This window comes from Oncorhynchus kisutch, linkage group LG23, assembly GCF_002021735.2.
Source record: "Oncorhynchus kisutch isolate 150728-3 linkage group LG23, Okis_V2, whole genome shotgun sequence".
NCBI classification, from domain to species: domain Eukaryota; kingdom Metazoa; phylum Chordata; class Actinopteri; order Salmoniformes; family Salmonidae; genus Oncorhynchus; species Oncorhynchus kisutch.
Window position 1 is genome coordinate 33,557,547 of NC_034196.2, and position 21,879 is coordinate 33,579,425.

General features: G+C 44.1%; 1 protein-coding gene across 7 annotated transcripts in view; it reads left to right on the forward strand.

Annotated features, from left to right (window-relative positions):
- Positions 1-573: 573 nt before the first annotated feature.
- Positions 574-21,879, forward strand: part of LOC109868250 (2-oxoglutarate dehydrogenase, mitochondrial) — a 51,386-nt gene continuing 30,080 nt past the window's right edge. The window contains exons 1-2 of one of the 7 annotated variants that reach the window (XR_004205061.1): positions 574-836; positions 1,886-2,422. Coding sequence is in view for 4 of the 7 variants with exons in the window: in XM_031803245.1 (XP_031659105.1) it covers positions 2,189-2,422 (234 nt within the window). In the remaining 3 variants the exon portion in view is untranslated. The remainder of the gene's footprint in view (positions 837-1,885; positions 2,423-21,879) is intronic. The other 6 variants (XM_031803245.1, XR_004205060.1, XR_004205059.1 and 3 more) reach the window with 6 other exon arrangements.

Below are 21,879 nucleotides of genomic sequence, written 5' to 3' on the forward strand. Positions count from 1 at the left end.
TGTTAATGATTTGTAATTTGAGAATTTGCAAAGAAAGCATTTGAAGGTTTAAAATCATGTATTTAAAAAGTTATTTTGTACTAATTCATTATTCATTATAATGTGTTTTTGCATTTTTTTATGCTTTATCATGTGGACAAATATCATGCCTCCACTGTGTTGTTTTGGAGAAAATGGTGGGTCATGTTTGCAGTAAGTGGAAAAAGTTAGTGAAATTAAGGAAAAAAGCAGTAACTGCAATCCCTCGAATCAGCTAGTGTTTTTTATGTGGGCTTCACTGCTCTTTGGACTTTGGTTACTACGGTTTACATTGGTATGATTGATTGTTCTTTGCTGATACAATTATCAACTGTATGACACATTCAAATCAAGATTGTGTAAAACAATTAATCATTATGAAAGCATTTCAGTGGGTGTACCAAGCAAGAAGGCAGTAAATGATGTCTAGGGGCAACATGAATAAAAATGACCTAATGGCAAGACACCAGACAACCACATCTCCAGTGATCTGCCTACAATTCATTTCGTTTGACAATTAAACGTTGAAGGATTTTTTCTGTTTCACCCTATGAGCAGTTACTGCTATTTTGCTTAGTAGGGTAGAATAGAGCACACCGTTTATCTCGTACACAGAAAGCAGAACATGTGTGCACCGCGCTCCTCTCCTCAGGCTGACGTAACGGCAGCGTGACGCATATCAGCACATCGGACAGTGCAATCAGAAAACCTGCCTGCCAATTTAAAGAGGAGACATACCGAGAGTACAGTCTCGGCAAGCCACGAGCAAGCTAGATAAGTTACTACTAAAAGTCCCGAAGTGTTCAAAGTCGCGGAAGGTAAGTACAGACGCCTATTTTTAATAGCTACCAAAAAATGTTTGTTGCATTATTTGCATAAAACGCGCCAGCCATAAGATAGAGCGTTAAGTCCATAACTATATGTTGTCGAACTATTAGATATTGCCGTTTTCTTAGTTATAAATATATGAATATATCGGGTACTTTTTTGTATTATACAAATCTTAAAGTATTAGTTATATTTGTCCAACCAAATGCTATCATTACCTGACACGCACAGATAACGCAAGGAGCGCAATGCGTTTGGACTGTAGATATAGCTACCAGCTGGCTCTACACAGTTTAGCACATAATATATGGGCTTAGTCTAGGTTATGAGTTGTAATACGTGGCTCATTAATGCTTACTTCATTGATAGTTACAGAAGAATACAGAATTGTACGGGGCTGAATCAGTGGTGTAAAATACCAAAATAAAAATACTTTAAAGTACTACTTAAGTAGTTTTTTGGGGGGTGTGTTTACTTTACTATTTATATTTTTGACAAGTTTTACTTTTACTCGACTACATTCCTGAAGAAAATAATGTACATTTTACTCCTCACATTTTCCCTGACACCCAAAAGTACTCGTTACATTTTGAATGCTTAGCAGGACAGGAAAATTGTCTAATTCACGCACTTATCAAGAGAACATCCCTGGTCATATTTACTGCCTCTGATCTGACAAACTCAGGAATCACAAATACTTCGTTTGTAAATTATGTCTGACTGTTGAAGTGCGCCCCTGGCTATCTGTATATATATAAAAAACAAGAACATCGTGCAGTCTGGGTTGCTTAATATAAGGAATTTGAAATTATTTATACTTTTAATTTTGATACTTAAGTATATTTAAAAACAAATACTTTTAGACTTTTACTCAAGTAGTATTTTACTGGGTGACTTTCACTTTTAATTGAGTCATTTTCTTTTAAGGTATCTTTACTTTTACTCAAGTATGACAATTGGGTACTTTTTCCACCACTGGTCTGAATACAACAAGTATGACTTGACCCTCTGGTTAATTATGTAATCTCTCTCTACACAGCCTGAGAAAACAACGATTTACAGGATTAGACCTGATACAACGAGCGAGAGTAAACGAGAGGAAGAAGAAGCTCTGTATGTCCCATGCTCCTGGAAGAAGTTGCATGTAGGCCAAAGAACCAGGATCAGCTGTTCCTAAAGCAGTCCTTACCTGAAACATTAGGAGGGAAACACACAACTGACCTAAGATCAGCATCTAGAGGATAACTTTCTCCTAATCCTGGTGTTTCCTGGCGACGGGAATTGTTATTGATCTACTTCCTCGTTTAGCGAGAGGGGTAGAAGCCACAGCTAATAGGCTACCATGCAGCGCTTAAGGACTACAGTTGCTAGGCTAAGGCCTATTACGGCCACCCAGACAGTCAAGAGCCAATCACAGGCCAGGCCGATGGCAGTGGGAGGGGCTTTGAGGACATTTGAACCAATCAGGAGTTACACTACGTCGGTGTCGGCCGAGCCTTTTCTGAATGGGACCAGTTCTAATTATGTAGAAGAGATGTACTATGCATGGCTGGAGAACCCTAGGAGTGTACACAAGGTAGGAGAGAGAGTGTGGGGGGCAGGCAGGTGAGCTGCTTCCCAGGACTATGGCCTGTTTATGTTCAAAACGCAGTGGGACAAGAGTTACGCATACACCTGCACGACCTCTGGTCAGGGCAAAAATGTGAGCGCGTACACACACACACACACACACACACACACACACACACACACACACACACACACACACACACACACACACACACACACACACACACACACACACACACACACACACATACATACATACATACATACATACATACATACATACATACATACATACATACATACCGCTCCCCCTCTCCCATCAGATTCCTGTGTAATACAGGAAGCTAGAGATGCTACTAAGATCATGTGAATGGTTGTGTGTGGTTTCTACTGACAATTGAGATGTACAAACTATGGCATAAGTAGACGACAAGCGGATGAGAAGCAATCCGTAAATTCGATTAAGACATTAATGAGCTAGCTTGGACGTACTCAATATAACTACAGTATTTACTCAGCACTTTTCAAATGTACAACGACATAATTCAGAACATGGGCCGTTCTTACAGTATTCTCCCTGTACACCAAGTCAGAACCGTAGGATAAATAAAGGGGGCATATAAGCAGACAATGAAAGCTCTTACAATATTCGATGATGACATTTCTCTAAAACAGGCTATAGGCTATATGTGCATCACAAATTCAGAACAGTAGGCACTCCACTGAATAGCAGGCTAGTGATTGCTTTGCAATGCTTGCAGTTAGCCACTGATTCCTTCCAAACCACAACAAGTTGTGATTTCCAACTTCTTGTGTAGTAATGTTTATGGCCAATGAGCACCTATATGTTTTATCTATAATTTCTCTTCGTAATTTCTCTTCATCTGACAACGATTAAAAAGTATTTTCCAGTAGATTGTCGACTTGATTCATGACGATGACTGCTAGCTTCTTAGCTAAAATTCCAATCCAATCAAAGCTACTGTAGATATAACATGACCTGAGGCATGGTCCTAGGGCTCAGATCCTCTGAGAGCGAGAGAGAGAGCATACTTAAATGCACATAGGACCAATTGGTAGGGTTTAAAAATACTCTGTATATTATTTAGGGTTAGGAAAGTATTTCTGCACTAAATATATTGGCGAAACAAAACCATAGTCGTTTGATTCATCCTGAAAGTTGTCATATTTTTTCACTTTTCTCACTTTCCAATATTTCATGGCTTGAACAATTGTGTTCAATCCATGAAATATTGGAAAGTGAGAAAATTGTACAATAGGAATTGAACAGTAATCGTATAAATCAACCCTAATAATCCTCATTAATCATGGAACTGTGATGACAACGGTCCCGTTGTCATGAACCGTGCACCTGCCTCCAGGTTTAAACTGCTACGCATGGTCTGCGTTCCATAATGATTCCAATAGGCTACATGTCCCAAATGATTGCACAACTTGTAATATGTTAGCCTAATATGATCCACTATTGCTAGGTCCTCAGGAACAACCACACCAGTGTGACAGATGAAAGAAAGGTCAACTAATGCAATGGAAGCCTGACGAGCTAGCTGAGGCATCCCCATTAGCTTCAGCAATGGAAGCCTGACGAGCTAGCTGAGGCATCCCCGTTAGCTTCAGCAATGGAAGCCTGACGAGCTAGCTGAGGCATCCCCATTAGCTTCAGCAATGGAAGCCTGACGAGCTAGCTGAGGCATCCCCGTTAGCTTCAGCAATGGAAGCCTGACGACATGGCTGGGGCATCCCCGGTAGCTTCGGCAATGGAAGCCTGACGAGCCAACCGAGGCTTGTGAATCTATCAAGCAGGCTGAGGCATGGAAGCCTGACAAGCCAGCTGAGGCATCCCCTTTTGCTTCGGCAGCAGCCCATGTACCCAACCTCACCAGTAAAATATTTTTTTTAAATCCTGTTGTATCCCTAGGTGACGTTGTTATTTTGTCATTTGTACGGTAGGAGTCGGGAGCGACTGCAGGGGGGGGGGATTAATAAATAAATGAACATGAAACAAAACAAGAATCACGAGTAGTGCACAGACATGAGACAGATGAACAGACACAATAACGCCTGAGGAAAGAACCAAAGGGAGTGACAGGTATAGGGGTGGTATTCAGGAAGTTAACGAAGTCCAGGTGAGTCTCATGAGGCGCAGGTATGCGTAATGATGGTGACAGGTGTGCGTAATAATGAGAAAACTGCAGACAATTAGCACCAGAGAGGGGGAGCGGGAGTAGACGTGACAGTAGGAACATTTTGTCATGAAACTTTGTCATCAAAATCTGCAATTCTCTGGATTTATGGTGGTTTCAAGACAACTGGCTCAAAATGGCCTGAAACAAATAACTTTCTTCTGACACTCGTTAGTCTATTCTTGTTCTGAGAAATGAAGGCTATTCCATGCGAGAAATTGCCATGAAACTGAAGATCTTGTACAACGCTGTGTACTACTCCCTTCACAGAACAGCGCAAGCTGTCTCAAAACAGAATAGAAAGAGGAGTGGGAGGCCCTGGTGCATAACTGAGCAAGAGGACAAGTACACTCGAGTGTCTAGTTTGAGACACTTCACAAATCCTCAACTGGCAGAAAACTCTGCCTAGAAGGCCAGCATCCCGGAGTCGGCTCTTCACTGTTGACGTTGAGACTGGTGTTTTGCGGGTACTATTTAATGAAGCTGCCAGTTGAGGATATATACAGTACCAGTCAAAGTTTGGACACACCTACTCATTCAAGGGTTTTAAAAACTATTTTCTACATTGTAAAATAATAGTGAAGACATCTTAACTATGAAATAACACGTATGGAATCATGTAGTAACCATAAAAGTGTTCAACAAATGAAAATATATTTTATATTTTATATTCTTCAATGTAGCCACCCTTTGCCTTGAAGACAGCTTTGCACACTCTTGGCATTCTCTCAACCGGCTTCACCTATAATGCTTTTCCAACAGTCTTGAAGGAGTTCCCACATATGCTGAGCAGTTGTTGGATGCTTTTCCTTCACTGCTGTCCAACTCAAACCATCTCAATATGGTTGAGGTCGGGTGATTGTTGAGGCCAGGTCATCTGATGCAGCACTCCATCACTCTCCTTGTTGGTCAAATAGCCTGTGCACAGCCTGGAGGTGTGTTGGGTCATTGTCCTGTTGAAAAACAAATGATAGTCCCATTAAGCGCAAACCAGATGGGATGGAGTATCACTGCAGAATGTTGTGGGAGCCATGCTGGTTTAGTGTGCCATGAATTCTAAATATATTACAGACAGTGTCACCAGCAAAGCACCCCCACACCATCACACCTCCTCCTCAATGCTTCATGGTGGGAACCACACATGCAGAGATCATCCATTCACCTACTCTGCATCTCACAAAGATGTTTCTCTTTGCTTATTTTAGCTGTTCTTGACATAATATTGACTTGATCTTTTACCAAATAGGGCTATCTTCTGTATAGCACCCCTACCTTGTCACAACACAAATGATTGGCTCAAATGCATTAAGAAGGAAATACATTCAACAAATTAACTTTTAACAAAACACACCTGTTAATTAAAATGCATTCCTGGTGGCTACCTCATGAAGCTGGTTGAGAGAATGGCAACAGTGTGCAAAGCTGTCATCAAAGCAAAGGGTGGCTACTTTTAATAATCTGAAATATATTTTGATTTGCTAAACACTTTTTTGGTTACTACAAGATTCCATATGTGTTAAAGTTTTGATGTCTTCACTATTATTCTACAATATAGAAAATAGTAAAAATAAAGAAAAACCCTTGAATGAGTAGGTGTGTCCAAACTTTTGACTGGTACTGTATATATATTATTTTTGATTAACAGCTGGGGCTCAAAAATTCTGTGCAATTTCCAGTGCGCGTTTACTATGAACACTGAGGATGTACCCACTTTAAGTTACAGTTTTACCAGTGGCCAAGTAGACTACTGTGGCTGTTTGATCATGATGTAGGCCTACCAGAGTGACATACCATCAAACACAATGGAGAACGGGGAGCACGTGATGCCGCGGAGCTGAGCAGACGTTGACAAACCGCTCTTCAAAGTTATTCTATTTTTACCTAAATAACAACGTTGAAACAATATTCTTTTTTTTCAATTTAAAGTTTTATTAAGTTTTCTTGTTTTTCAATCAACCAACAAAACACATTCCACATTCACAGATGTGACAGGCTTTAAAAACACATTCCACATTCACAGATGTGACAGGCTTTAAAAACACATTCCACATTCACAGATGTGACAGGCTTTAAAAACACATTCCACATTCACAGATGTGACAGGCTTAAAAAACACATTCCACATTCACAGATGTGACAGGCTTTAAAAACACATTCCACATTCACAGATGTGACAGGCTTTAAAAACACATTCCACATTCACAGATGTGACAGGCTTTAAAAACACATTCCACATTCACAGATGTGACAGGCTTTAAAAACACATTCCACATTCACAGATGTGACAGGCTTTAAAAACACATTCCACATTCACAGATGTGACAGGCTTTAAAAACACATTCCACATTCACAGATGTGACAGGCTTTAAAAACACATTCCACATTCACAGATGTGACAGGCTTTAAAAACACATTCCACATTCACAGATGTGACAGGCTTTAAAAACACATTCCACATTCACAGATGTGACAGGCTTTAAAAACACATTCCACATTCACAGATGTGACAGGCTTTAAAAACACATTCCACATTCACAGATGTGACAGGCTTTAAAAACACATTCCACATTCACAGATGTGACAGGCTTTAAAAAAAGAAAAAGTCAAAAAATAATAATACATTTGAAAAAATAAAAATAAAATTCAAATGAATGATAAAGTCAAATAAAAGCATTTATTTTTCTTAATCTATTTATTTTCCTTGGTGCATATATATATATATACATACATACATACATACGTACATACATACACACATACATACACACACACACACACACACACACACACACACACACACACACACACACACACACACACACACACACACACACACACACACACACACACACACTCACACACACACACACACACACACACACACACGTACATACGCACACGTACTCAAAAACTAAATTAAAATAAAAACACACAAAAACATATACCACTTGCAGCAGCACTATCAAGGTTCTTATCAGCTATTTCAAGCATTCGCTGAGACGACGGGCCAATAATTCGTTTTTAGGTTTTATAGTACCTTACACAACATGTATCTGCGCATTTCCCTAGTCACCCCGTTCACTCTGTCCAGTTTGAAATATAGTTGAATAGTGGAGACCAGAGTCTATCAAACTTGGGCTGTCTCTTGTGGAGGTCATAAGTGAGCTTTTCAAGAGGAAGAAAGTCAACAATCTGGTCAATCCACATTTTAAATGTAGGAGGGGTATGTCACGGTTCATGAATCCACTGCCTCCCTCTCTCTTTCTTTTTCTCTTTCTCTCTCTCTCTCTCTCTCTCTCTCTCTCTCTCTCTCTCTCTCTCTCTCTCTCTCTCTCTCCCGTGTTTGTGTGGGCGTGGTTCCCAATCTCGGCCTGATTGTCTGTGCCAGCTGGAATCACTTATCTTCCCTTTATATGTTCTGTAACCAGTGTTTCTTGTTGTCAGATCGTTGTTACTTCTCTGAGTTTGTGTCGTGTGTCCGTGCTCATCTCTCACCGCCCTTGTGTGGATTATCTGCTGTGCTCCCTCCTACACATCCGGACACACGCCCCTGGATTTCTCAGCACGCTATCATCGGAAGATGCGCCCTAGTCCCTGGGTCGGATTCCGTCTGAGTACAGTCAGTCTGTCCTGTTGCTGCTGTAAACTGTATTCATTAAACCATCGTTGCTTGCATCTTGCATCCGCCTCTGTATTGTCACAGAACGATCTGACCAGACCATGGATGCAGCGAGTTCAACGAGTCTGACCGAATTCATTTCCCGCAGTATCACGAGAATGGATCAACAAGAGGAGAACATCTCCAGCACAGGTCGGGCAGTACAAGCCCTTGTGACGCAGGTATCCCAGCTGACCCAACAATTACGACATCTGAGGGGTCTCGCTGCGCCACCTACACCGGCAGTTCAACCCGCCCCGCCAGAGCCGGATTCCCAGCTAGAGCCACGGCTACCGACACCAGAGGGTTATTCAGGTGATCCTGACTATTGCAGAGCTTTTCTTACGAGATGTTCCATGCAATTCTCGTTGCAGCCACGGACCTTCAACCGTGAACAGTCTAAGGTAGCATTCGTACTCACACTGCTATCAGGCAAAGCGGCTCTTTGGGGAACGGCGGTGTGGGCGAACCAGGACCCATGCTGCACCTCTTTCCAGACACTCTCCGAGGAGATGAGAAGGGTCTTCGATCGGGCCGTGGCGGGTAGGGAGGCGGCCAGACTACTCGCTGACCTTCGCCAAGGAGACCGTTCAGTATCGGAATACTCCATCCAATTCCGCACTCTGGCCGCAGAGTGTCAGTGGAACGAGGAGGCGCAGTGGGACATGTTCCTGCATGGGCTGGAGGACCGGATCCAGAAGGAGATTTATGTTCTGGACCTTCCCAGGAATTTAAATGGACTAGTGGAACTAGCCTTGAGGGTCGACGCTCGTCTGAGTCGTATTGGCCGCCGAGCATGCCCTAACAGACCGTATAACGACACGGAGGGCTGGCATGCCAGCGGCGGGAACACGGCCAGTTCAGCCTCCGCTCACGAACCCATGCAGCTGGGGAGAGCTCGCCTCTCCCGGGAAGAGAGGGAGAGGCGGAGATCCCAAGGACTCTGTCTCTACTGTGGTAGAGCGGGCCACTTTATCCACTCCTGCCCGGTAAAAGATCAGGCCCGGTAGTAAGCATGAGGCTACTATCGGGTGGTGTCACCACAGAGAAGACCTCATCATCTACTCTCCTCCCGGTAAGACTAAGATGGGCCACCCACACGCACGACACCCAAGCCTTACTGGACTCAGGAGCAGAGGGTAATTTCATGGACTTCAAGCTCGCTCACAAACTCCAGATTCCTATCACCTCACTCTCGCACAAGATATCCGTCAACGCTCTCAATGGTCAAGAACTCCCCAACATTTCTCACACCACTGAACCTATCACACTCATCACTTCTGGCAATCACACTGAGACACTATCATTTCTACTCATGGACTCACCCCTTGCACCATTAGTTCTCGGCCACCCTTGGCTCACCCAACACAACCCCAGAGTTGACTGGGGTCATAACTCTATATCCATGTGGAGTAACAAGTGCCTTGAGTCCTGTTTGGTGTCTGCTTGTTCGTCTGTGTCTGATTCTGTGTTTCTAGAGGAGGCAGTGGATTTGTCTAACGTGCCCGTTGAATACCTCGACCTGAAGGAGGTGTTCAGTAAGTCCCGTGCTGCTTCTCTTCCTCCGCATCGTCCCTATGACTGTGCAATAGAATTATTGCCAGGTGAGTCTCCGCCTAAAGGCAAGTAATATTCACTCTCTGTTCCTGAGAGGGAGGCTATGGAGAGATACATCTCTGATTCTCTGGCATCTGGATTCATTCGTCCTTCCTCTTCTCCAGCGGGGGCGGGGTTCTTCTTTGTGGGGAAGAAGGACGGTTCTCTGCGTCCTTGCATTGATTACCGTGGGTTGAATAACATCACAGTGAAGAATACCTATCCCTTACCGTTGATGTCCTCAGCCTTTGAAAGGTTACAGGGAGCATCCGTGTTCACTAAGTTGGATTTACGGAATGCATATAATTTGGTTCGCATAAGGGGGGGGGACGAATGGAAGACCGCGTTTAACACCCCCAGAGGGCACTTCGAATATTTGGTCATGCCTTTTGGGCTATCCAACTCCCCAGCGGTTTTCCAGGCACTCGTCAATGACGTGCTGAGAGATATGATTGATCAGTTCATATATGTTTACCTGGATGACATACTGATTTTTTCTTCTTCTCTCCAGGAACACGTTCAGCACGTCAGACGAGTGCTTCAGAGGTTGTTGGAGAATGGACTTTTTGTCAAGGCGGAGAAATGCATTTTTCATGCACAATCCGTTCCATTCCTAGGTTACATCGTCTCGACTGAAGGTATTCGCATGGATCCTGACAAGGTTAAGGCTGTGGTGGATTGGCCAAGCCCAGATTCCCGTAAGGCCCTACAGAGGTTTCTGGGATTCGCCAATTTCTACCGGCGTTTCGTTCGCAACTTTAGCCAGATAGTCGCTCCTCTTACCGCCTTAACCTCCCCCAGAGTGACGTACAGGTGGTCCGATACAGCCGAGGCTGCATTCACCAAACTCAAGAGCCGCTCAAGAGCCGGCTCCCATCCTCATAGCTCCCGATCCCTCGCGTCAGTTCGTGGTGGAGGTGGACGCTTCAGAGGTGGGGGTAGGTGCGGTACTTTCCCAACGTTCCTCTTCTGATGACAAGATGCACCCTTGCGCGTTCCTTTCCCATCGGTTATCACCTGCGGAACGCAACTACGACATTGGCAACAGAGAGTTGTTGGCAGTGAAGTTAGCACTGGAGGAGTGGCGCCATTGGTTAGAGGGTTCGGGGGTACCTTTTATAGTTTGGACCGATCACAAGAATTTAGAATATATCAGAACCGCCAAGCGACTCAACTCCAGGCAGGCGCGGTGGGCACTCTTTTTCGGACGTTTTGACTTCTCTCTCTCGTATCGCCCGGGTTCCAAGAATGTCAAACCCGATTCCCTTTCTCGCATTTTTGACCATTCCGAACGCCCATCCACTCCCGAGTGCATCCTACCCGGGACCCTAGTGGTCTCCACACTCACATGGGAGGTTGAATCGAGGGTCAAAACGGCCTTAGAAGGGGTAACGCCTCCGCCCGGTTGCCCGCCTAATCGGTTGTTTGTGCCGGAGGGGTGTCGGTCCGATGTTATTCGGTGGGGGCATTGCTCCAACGTAGCGTGTCATCCAGGAGTCAGCCGCACTAGCTTTTTGGTTAAGCAACGCTTTTGGTGGCCACTGATGGCTCGTGACATTCACAGTTTTGTCTTGGCTTGCTCGGTTTGTGCCACTGGGAAGACTTCTAATCGACCCCCAGATGGGTTACTCCAACCGCTGTCGGTCCCTTCGAGACCCTGGTCCCACATCGCGCTAGATTTTGTTACCGCCCTCCCGCCCTCCCAGGGCAAGACGGTTGTTTTGACCGTGGTGGACCGGTTCTCGAAGGCAGCTCATTTTATTCCCTTGCCTAAATTACCATCTGCCAAGGAGACAGCGGTAGCTGTCGTGGATCACGTCTTTCGCTTACATGGCCTGCTGATGGACGTAGTTTCTGACAGGGGGCCCCAATTTGTGTCCAAGTTTTGGCAAGAGTTTTGTAGGTTACTGGGAGCGAGTGTCAGCCTGTCTTCAGGGTTTCATCCCCAGAGCAACGGTCAAACGGAGAGGGCCAACCAAGATTTGGAGAGAGTGTTGCGATGTTTGGTTTCTAAGAATCCCTCTTCCTGGAGTCAACAACTCTCTATGGTTGAGTACGCTCACAATTCGTTGCCAGTGGCAGCCACGGGTCTCTCTCCGTTTGAGTGTAGTTTAGGTTACCAGCCACCTATCTTTCCCAGTACGGAGTCCGAGGTCACTGTTCCCTCCGCTCACGCTTTCATCCAGAGGTGCCGTCACGCATGGAGCAGAGCCCGTGAGACTCTTCTCCGGGTGGGGGCGCGCACCAAGGCTAAGGCCGATCGCCACCGGTCGAAGCCTCCGGTATACGTCGTTGGCCAAAGAGTGTGGCTTTCTACTAAGAACATTCCACTCCGATCCGTTTCGAACAAGCTTGCCCCCAAATTTATCGGCCCGTTCAAAGTCACCAGGATCATTAGTCCGGTGGCGGTCCGGCTCAAGCTTCCTCCGGCGTATAGGAGAATTCATCCTACCTTTCATGTGTCTAAAATAAAACCTGTGTTTCAGGCACGCATTAACCCGCCGGTCCCGGTTCCCCCGCCGCCACGACTTGATGATGGGGAACCCACCTTTTCTGTCAATCGTATTTTGGACTCTAGAAGGAGGGGACGCGGATTCCAGTACCTGGTGGACTGGGAGGGTTACGGCCCGGAGGAGAGAAGTTGGGTACCTGCTAGGGACATTCTGGATCACTCCCTTATCGATGATTTCAATCGACAGGTAAATTCGCCTATTGTCACGGTTCATGAATCCACTTTCTCTCTCTCTCTCTCTCTCTCTCTCCCGTGTTTGTGTGGGCGTGGTTCCCAATCTCGGCCTGATTGTCTGTGCCAGCTGGAATCACTTATCTTCCCTTTATATGTTCTGTAACCAGTGTTTCTTGTTGTCAGATCGTTGTTACTTCTCTGAGTTTGTGTCGTGTGTCCGTGCTCATCTCTCACCGCCCTTGTGTGGATTATCTGCTGTGCTCCCTCCTACACATCCGGACACACTCCCCTGGATTTCTCAGCACGCTATCATCGGAAGATGCGCCCTAGTCCCTGGGTCAGATTCCGTCTGAGTACAGTCAGTCTGTCCTGTTGCTGCTGTAAACTGTATTCATTAAACCATCGTTGCTTGCATCTTGCATCTGCCTCTGTATTGTCACAGGGTATTAGAGGCCCACAATAGAAGAATACATTTCTTAGCAAAGTATGTAATAGTCATAAGCAAATTTTCTCTGTCAGGATCAAGAACAAATTCCTGCTGGGCATTAAGAAGATAGATACACGGGGTCATATCAAACTGTACCTCTAGTATTTTCTGTGCAGCAGTATGTACAGATTGCTAGAATCTGGCAATCTCCCTACAGCTCCAAAATACATGCATATAGGTTCCACTTTCAGAGGTACATCTTTTACAGTTAGGAGACATATCTGTTTTCATTCTATGGAGTCTCAAAGGAGTATAATCAAATTTGTACAAAAATGTGTAATTAAAACTTTTTACACTGGTAGAGGAGTAGTATACCCTGTCGCAAACCTCCGCCCATAACTCATCACTGATAGTCAGACTAAGGTCCTTTTCCCAGATTATTTTCAAAGGAGTAAAGGAGGAGCTTCCTTTCTCAGAAAGGAGTCTATAGATGTAAGATATTTAGCCTTTAATGGATTGTGCTGTGACAAGAAGGGTTTCAACTTCATTCAACTGAGTTCTAAACCGCCTCTTGGAGGTAAATGAGGAAATTACATGTCTAATTTGAAGATATAAAAAAAATGGGATCTTGGCACATCGAATTCACTGCAGAGCTCTTGAAAGGATTTCAGTGTAGTGGTTTTCTGATGAGATAGGTCTGAAAAGGTCCTGATTCCTAGAGTATGCCAAAGATTAAAGTTGGCATCCCTCAGGGCTTTTGGCAAGTCTGGGTTGCCTACCATAGGCGAGTGAGAACATATTTGGGAGGAAATGCCCAGGTATTTCTTACAGTCCCTCCACACTAGTAGGGTGCTGTAAATCACAAAGGTTTTGGCTATGTTGCCCACTTCACTAAAGTTATTAATGAATATAATTGAGCTTAAGGGCAATGAACCACAGGATTGGGCTTCTATCTGAATCCACGTTGACTCTTGTCTGTTTGTGATCCATGTTAGCATGTTGCGGATTTGGGCAGACCAGTAGTACAATTGAAGGGAGGGAAGGGCAAGACCACCCTTAGATTCAGGTTTCGATAGAGTGGAAAACTTGATCCTAGGTTTTGTATTGCCCCATATAAATTTGGTGATGCTTTGGTTAGTTGTTTTGAAGAAGGAAACTGGGAGATAGCATGGGAGCATCTGAAATAAGTAGTTCAGTCTAGGGAGGACGTTCATACGGATTACATGAATTCTTCCTACTAAGCTAATTGTGAGGGAGATCCAGGTTTGGAGATCGTTCTTGATTCGATCCAGGAGTGGAAGATAATTTTCCTTAAAAAGGCTATTCAGATCTGGTGTTATGAAGATCCCGAGGTATTGAAACCCCTGTGTTTTCCATTGGAAAGGACAAAGTGTCTTCATAGAGCTGGTGAGTGTAATATTGAGAGGGCAGACAGTGGATTTGTTCAAATTGATCTTATAACCTGAAAACTTGCCATACTGAGCAATTGTGTCTAAAATGAGAGGGAGGGATTTCTCAGGGTTGGATATGTAGAGCAAGACATCATCCGCGTAAAGCGAAATCTTGTGCTGCAGGCCGCCTGCAGAAACACCCATAATACTTGGATTGCTCCTTATCAGCTCTGCCAGAGGCCCCCAACAAGTAGAGCAGCGGGGACAGCGAGCACCCTTGTCTTGTGCCCCTTTCCAGAGGGAATCTGTCAGAGTTCAGTCCATTAGTAGTCACCATGGCATTTGGATGAGAGTATAGTGATTTGATCCATTTAATAAAATTTGGGCCCATATTGAACTTTTCTAAGACTGAAAACAGAAAGCTCCACTCCATCCTGTCAAACGCCTTCTCAGCATCCAGTGAAGCCAGCAGGACAGGGGTCTTCTGTGCGTTTACTTGATCAATAATATCAAAAAGACGGCGAATGTTATCAGAAGAGTATCTGTCTCTAATAAATCCAGTTTGGTCCGCTTTTATTATTTTGGGAAGAAGAGTGTTTAGTCTTTTGGCGAGCAATTTGGTAATTATTTTATAGTCGAAATCCAACAAGCTTATGGGCCGGAAGGACGAGCAGGATAGGGGGTCCTTGTCCTTTTTTAGCAACACTGTAATGCGGGCTGTGTGCATTGAGTCTGGGAGAACTCCGTTTTTGCAAAAATCCTCCAGCATTGGCATGAAGATAGGGCGGAGCTGGGGCCAAAAAGCCTTGTAGAACTCTCTGGGGAATCCATCTGGGCCAGGGGAGTTATTAGGTGGCATGGAGGTAATTGCCTCCAGGATCTCCTCAGGAGTGAAGGGGGAGTTGAGATCTTCTTGGTCGGTCTCTGATAGTTTAGGTAGCGAGATTCCCTCTAGGAAAGAGTGGAGTTCTGCCTCCGTGTGTTTTCTCTCAGAGGTATATAGTTTGCAGTAAAAATCATGAAAAGTTAAATTGATATTTTTGGGTCATATGTGACCTCGTCCTCTGCTGTTTGGATAGCCAGGATTGTACGCTCTGACTGCTCCTTTTTTAATTGGTAAGCAAGCAATCTACTGGGCCTATTGCTATACTCATGGTATTTCTGTTTAGTAAAGAAAACTTCTTTTTTTTATCTCCCGAGTGTAGTCCAAATTCAGTTTGGCTTTGGCTGCTTTAAGATGACTCCAGGAGGTGCTGTCTAGGGATTGTTTATGTATTTTTTCACAGCATTCCAGCTCCCTCTCAAGATCTAGTCTGTGTGCTTCCATTGCTTTTTTCTTAGAGGAAGCATATGCAATTAGATGACCTCTTAGTGTGGCTTTAGCAGCGTCCCACATTGTGGCCAGAGAAACAGGAGACTCTTTATTGTCTTGTGTGTAGTTGTCTATCCATGTAGTTACCAATGTATAGAACGCTTCGTTTGATAGCATGGAGGTGTTGAATTTCCAGCTCTTTGACCTCGGGATGTTTTTGCAGAGGTCAAAGCGGAGGTGGACAAAGGCGTGATCTGAAAGTGCTATGGGTCCGATTGTACAAGTGGCTGAATTTATTTTTATAACTCTTTGGGATAAAAATGTAATCTATACGGGAGTAGGTGTTATGGACATTAGAGTAGTATGTATAGTCCATAGATGAGCTATTAGTCTCTCTCCAGATATCTATCAGTCCCATCTCTTTAGTAAGAGAGTTCAACATCTTTGCAGATCTAGGATTTGTGGTGGGGACTTGAGATGATTTGTCTAGGGTTGGGTTAAGGGTACAATTAAAATCTCCGGCCACCACGCCAAAGGAGACACAATGCTCATTGAACAGGGTTATCATTTTTGACATGAAGGCAGGAGTATCTGTGTTAGGGTTGTATATGTTTAATATAGTAATTGGTTGACCATATAGTGACCCAGTTATCAAAATAAATCTCCCCTCCGGATCAGATATGTTTTTGTCAATTATGAATGGAACATTTTTATGGATAAGTATGGCTGTGCCTCTACTGTTTAATTTGAAAGATGAGAAATACACCTGTCCCACCCAAGCTCTACAGAGTTTGGCATGTTTAGCATCACAGAGGTGTGTCTCTTGTAATAGCGCGATGTCTGCTTTTTCCTTTTTTAGAGCACATAGTATCTTTTTTCGTTTTATTGCATGCCCTAGACCATGGCAGTTCCATGTCAATAGATTTAAGGTACTAGTCATCGTCATCGAGCAGTAATCGAACTTTAGTGCAAGTCATCGCTGGGTAAAAGTGGATAGTAGTTACAGCTGCGTTCACATAAAAGGAAAATAAATGGTGTACATAAAATAATAATCTCTGAACCCCCCAGCCGAGTTCCCAAACAACTCGACACATCCCGTTGGATCTATTACCCCCCGCTCAGTCTCAATACTGTGTTCCGAATAAAACAAAAACCGGGAACAGTTAGCAACGCACAATGTCTCCCTCTCCCCACCAAAGAAATGCCTCATCCTCTCCACCCCGCATTGAGTAAATAACACAGTTGCCCTCGTCCAGACCACAGTAAAAGAGGGGAGAAAAATAAAATCAATAGCCAAGCCTACATATACCTCCCCCAAGGGACATAGAGAACCCCAAGTAATAATAGCAACAACAACAAAAACAGGGAAATAAAAGTAGGCTGAAACATTAGTAGGCCTAGGTTAGGCTATACAGCCCATCCCTCTCAGTTAAAGGAAAATAAATATAAATTGGACGGCTATAATGACCTTTAGGGGGTGGGTCTCTGGATATCGGCTATATGTCGTCTTACCTCCTTTAGTAATGGCATTAATCGCATTTAGTCATTGGTCTGTTTCTCATTGGCCAGGATTGTCTTTCAAAAAACGTTTTGCCTCTTCGGGAGTTTTGAAGTGTCGCAAGGCTCCTTGGTGAAGAATCCTGAGCTCGTTTGGAGTATTTCTTCACTTCGTCAAATTCTCGGCGCTTTCGGCGTATTCCAGCTGACAGGTCCTGGTGTAAAGTGAGTTTGGCGTTTCCCACTGTGATGGTGTTGTTTTTCGCTGCCTGTAGGACTCGTTCCTTGTCGGTGAATCTCAGGAAACGTATGGTGATTGGGCGCGGTGGTTGTCTGGCTGCTGGTGGGGGCCTCAGTGCTCGGTGAGATCTATGGGCCTGTCGGTGGACATGTGGAGCCACTCGGGAAGTTTGTCTTGCAGGTAGCGGATCAGTGGCATGTTTCCCTCTACTTTTTCGCCCAGATTGAATAGAACACAATTATTCCTTCGCCCCCTGTTTTCCAGGTCCTCTGTTTTCTCTTCCAGATGCTCGATTTTCTTTTTAGCATATGCTATTGTTTCCATGGCATCTGTCAATAAGTTTTCCATGGATAGGATTCGCCCCTCTGCCTCGTCCAGGCTCCTCGCGTTTATGGTTATCTTGTTGTTGATGTCAGGCAAAGCGTTTTCCAGGATTGTCACCTTGCCCCCTATCGCACTGAGCTGAGAGTTAATGGCATCTAATTTAGTGTTTAGTTCTGTACGTTGGGATCTCAACTCAGAAAGGATGTCTTCGACAGAGTGCGAGGTTGGCATTCGTTGTGCCTCGTGGGGGAGCGGGTTCTCTTGCTCCTGGCTAATGGCGCTAGTTTTTTCTGAAGCTAGCTTCTTCTTGGAGGCTTTTTCCGTCGCTAATACTCGAGTCCGGGTAAAAATGTCACCTGTAGTGTCGCCTTTTGTAGCCGCCATGACTTTTTCTTACTAAAGCTAAATGAGTTTGAACTTGGAGTGGAGGTAAGATTAGGAATTGGAAACTACTTGTGCGGAGCTCTTAGTTCATGCGGCCATCTCGTCCAAGGGTCACGTGATCCCCTGAAACAATATTCTAACATCGGCTGATAAATCTTCCCAAAGAGCCATGGACCTCCGACCGAGAGGCAAGAAGGACGACCAAAACGTTGTTGATTCCCAAGATAACGATAATGCTACAGCTAGCAAGATTAGCATTAGCCCTCATAACTCAGACGGCAGTTCCAGACTGTTGCTCTCAGCAGTCTCTTGCGAGCCTGCCGACATGCTGGTTACTCTCCTCCGGGAAATTCAGGATGGTAACAGAGGTCTTTCTATGAAAATTGATAAGAAATCGTCTGAACTCCATTCTTCCATTGACGACCTGAAATCCTCCATGAATGATCTCCTTTTGAGAACGACTGAGGCAGAGTTGCGCATTAGCACAGTTGAAGATACTATCGCTAGACATGACCAGGTCTTGATACAACTGCAAAAGAACAATGCCTACCTCAAAAACAAGGTAGATCAGATGGAGAACCAGAGTAGACGTAGTAATGTCCGTGTGGTGAGATTGAAAGAGGACAGCGAGGGCCGTGACCCGGTCCGTTTCTTCACTCAATGGATCCCGGAGGTCCTAGGCATAATCCACTTCACCAAGCCGCTGGAAATCGAACGCGCCCACAGATCTCGCCAGACGTCGCAAGCAGTTCAGACCAGCCGCCAAAGCACTGAAGGAGAAGAACATCACCGGCTACCTCATCCACCCTGCGCGGATGAAAGTTCAGTACAAAGGCCGAAGCCATCTCTTCAACACACCGGGAGAAGTGCACACTTTTCTCAAAGAACTGAGCAACGTCTGAGCCAGGACGGTCTCTCTGGGGGATAAAATGCAGTTTGTTTGTTTTCTCTTACTAAAGCTAAATGAACTGCTGGTATCTCCCGGTCACTATAATTGATTTGTACATTTTCAACTAACCGTATCTTTCCGGGGTGAGTTCTATTACATTTACAGGAAAGTATATTTTGGTTTAGTCCATATCTACTGGGCGAAGCAATAAGTGGGCTTAGGCCACTTTCCCCCTCATTTATGTAAATCTTTCGAAAAGAGACTCAAGCAGCCCTTACCGTGGGCAGTAAATATTCAGCCATAAATATCTATTTACAACGTTTGTTTTCAACTTAGAGAGCTCGCAGGTTTTAGTTTCCGCCAAGGTTTAGCTAGTAAGAGCAAGATGGAAAGCGAGCAGCAACGTATCTCTACAAGTGTATTCATGTTTGATTGTTGGGATTGTTGTTTTAGTCTGACAATCGGGGTGGGTGGGATTTTTATTATTTTTTTCTTCCTTTTTTCTATGTTTATTGTTTCCTTCCTAAAGAGGCACACAGGTCACGTTTGTGCTCAAACCAAACATTTCCTAATTATCTGCATATGATAGATTTCTATTCCATTACATATTTGAAACCCAACCTATGCTTAATCCACTAAAATATGTCACATTCAACGTAAAAGGTCTTAACAGCCCAATTAAAAGGAAAAGAGTCTATACATACCTTAAGAAATTAAAGGCTGACATTGTGTTTTTACAAGAAACTACTCTTTTTATTCACACCCACACAAGACACACACACGCATAGATAACTTTTTACTTTCGACACAACTGTTTCATAGAGTGTTAGATGTCAAGTATCTCCCCAGATTGCTTAGTGACCATTCTCCTCTGGTATTATCAATCTCCATTCCTACCAAGGTAAATGGAGCATATAGATGGAGACTAAATTCTACACTCCTAAAGCAACCTGAATTTTGTGCATTCATCAAAGAGCAGATCAATATTTTTACTTTGACAAACAAACCCTCTGCTCCTGACAGCTTCATTCTTTGGGACACATTGAAGGCCTATCTGAGGGTACAGATTATTTCCTATACTAAAGGGCTGAAGAGAAAACACGGTGCGGAACTGAGTGCCCTTGAATCTGAAATCTCCGATGTAGAGAAAACCTTCTGAAGAGGCCCGACTAAAGATCTATACAGGCTTTTGGTAAATAAAAAACTTAAATATAATATTCTGAACACATATCAAGCTGAGAGGGCCATCACTAAATCAAAACAGCGTTATTACGAGCTTGGAGAGAAAGCTCACAAAGTATTGGCATGGCAACTGAAAGCAGAGGAAAGTAAGAGGACAATTAATGCCATAGAAACTCTTACTAATGAGATCTTTCGACCCTACTGAAATTAATAATACTTTTAAGAAATACTATGAAGACCTCTACACTTCCCAATCAAGCCATGATCTATCAGAGATCGACTCCTTTCTCTCCTCTCTCAACCTCCCATGCCTGACAGGGGAAGACAGCGAGCGCCTGAGTGAACACTTCTCAGTTCCTGAATTGTTGGAAGCCATTAAAGCCTTACCTTCTAATAAATCTCCTGTAGGGAGCTGTTGGTCCTTATGGAGGTACTTAAAAAAGCCAGAGAAGACAACTGCTTTCCAGAGTCCTCCTCTCAAGCAGTGATTACTGTAATCCACAAGAAAGGGAAAAACTTGTGCGCCTCCTATAGACCAATCTCTCTCCTTAACACATATTGTAAACTGGTCACAAAGATGCTATCTAAGAGACTGGTGTCTTCCCCTGTTGGTCAACCCAGATCAGACTGGCTTCATAATTAATAGATTGTCCTCCAATAATCTCAGAAGGTTCTTTGATATAATTCACCTTGCTAACAAAAACAAAATTCCTAGTGTCGCAGTCTCCCTCGACGCTGAAAAGGCCTTTGATAGGGTTGAATGGCCATACCTCTTTCGCGTCTTGGAAAAGTTCGGTTTAGGTAACGTGTTTGTAAATGTGATAAAATTACTCTACAAATCTCCTAAAGCTAGGATTGATACCAATGGGATTACTTCCTCCTCTTTCCCTCTTTATAGGGGGAACAGACAAGGTTGCCCAATTAGCCCCTACCTCTTTGCCCTCGCCATCGAACCGTTGGCTGAGGCTATTAGAACGTGCCCTGAAATATGAGCCATACGATTGGCCAGCGGTAAACTTATAGTGCACTTGATTTGTTCTCAGGGCCCGCAGGGAAAGCAGAGTTTGTACCTTCAAACACATGAAATGGTTCAAAATGGTGCGCAGGGCAGTTGAATGGGGTACACTTACCGCCAACAGCCCGAGACAAATAAAAAGGCTTTATAGGTGGGTTTTTTACAGAAATGTTTGGAGATCGACCAGTACATTGCGATCGACCAGTTGGTGACCACTGCTCTAGAAAGTTGAGTGAAGTTCAATCTCGCGCTTCTCTCTGTGGGCTGTTATTTCTTCTGTGTGGCAGTCCCGCACGCACACAGTTTAGAGGGAACATTGCCTCTGAGCACATTATTCTGTCTCTCTCCATCACGCTTACTCTAATTTTCTCTCTCATTCTCTCCCTCATTCTTTCTCTCGCTCTCTCGTTCATCTGGAATGTCCAGTCCTCCCCTCCAGCCATTGTCTGTTGGTTAAAGGGCATTGTTGTTGGTGTGTGTGTAAGAGAGAGATAGTGAGTGTGTGTTGAGAGTTGCAATATTGGTTCACACACACACACACACACACACACACACACACACACACACACACACACACACACACACACACTGAAAATGAGGTACAGTATTGGAGTCATTGTGGTGTCTAAAATCTAATTAAATTGCATTTGTCACATGC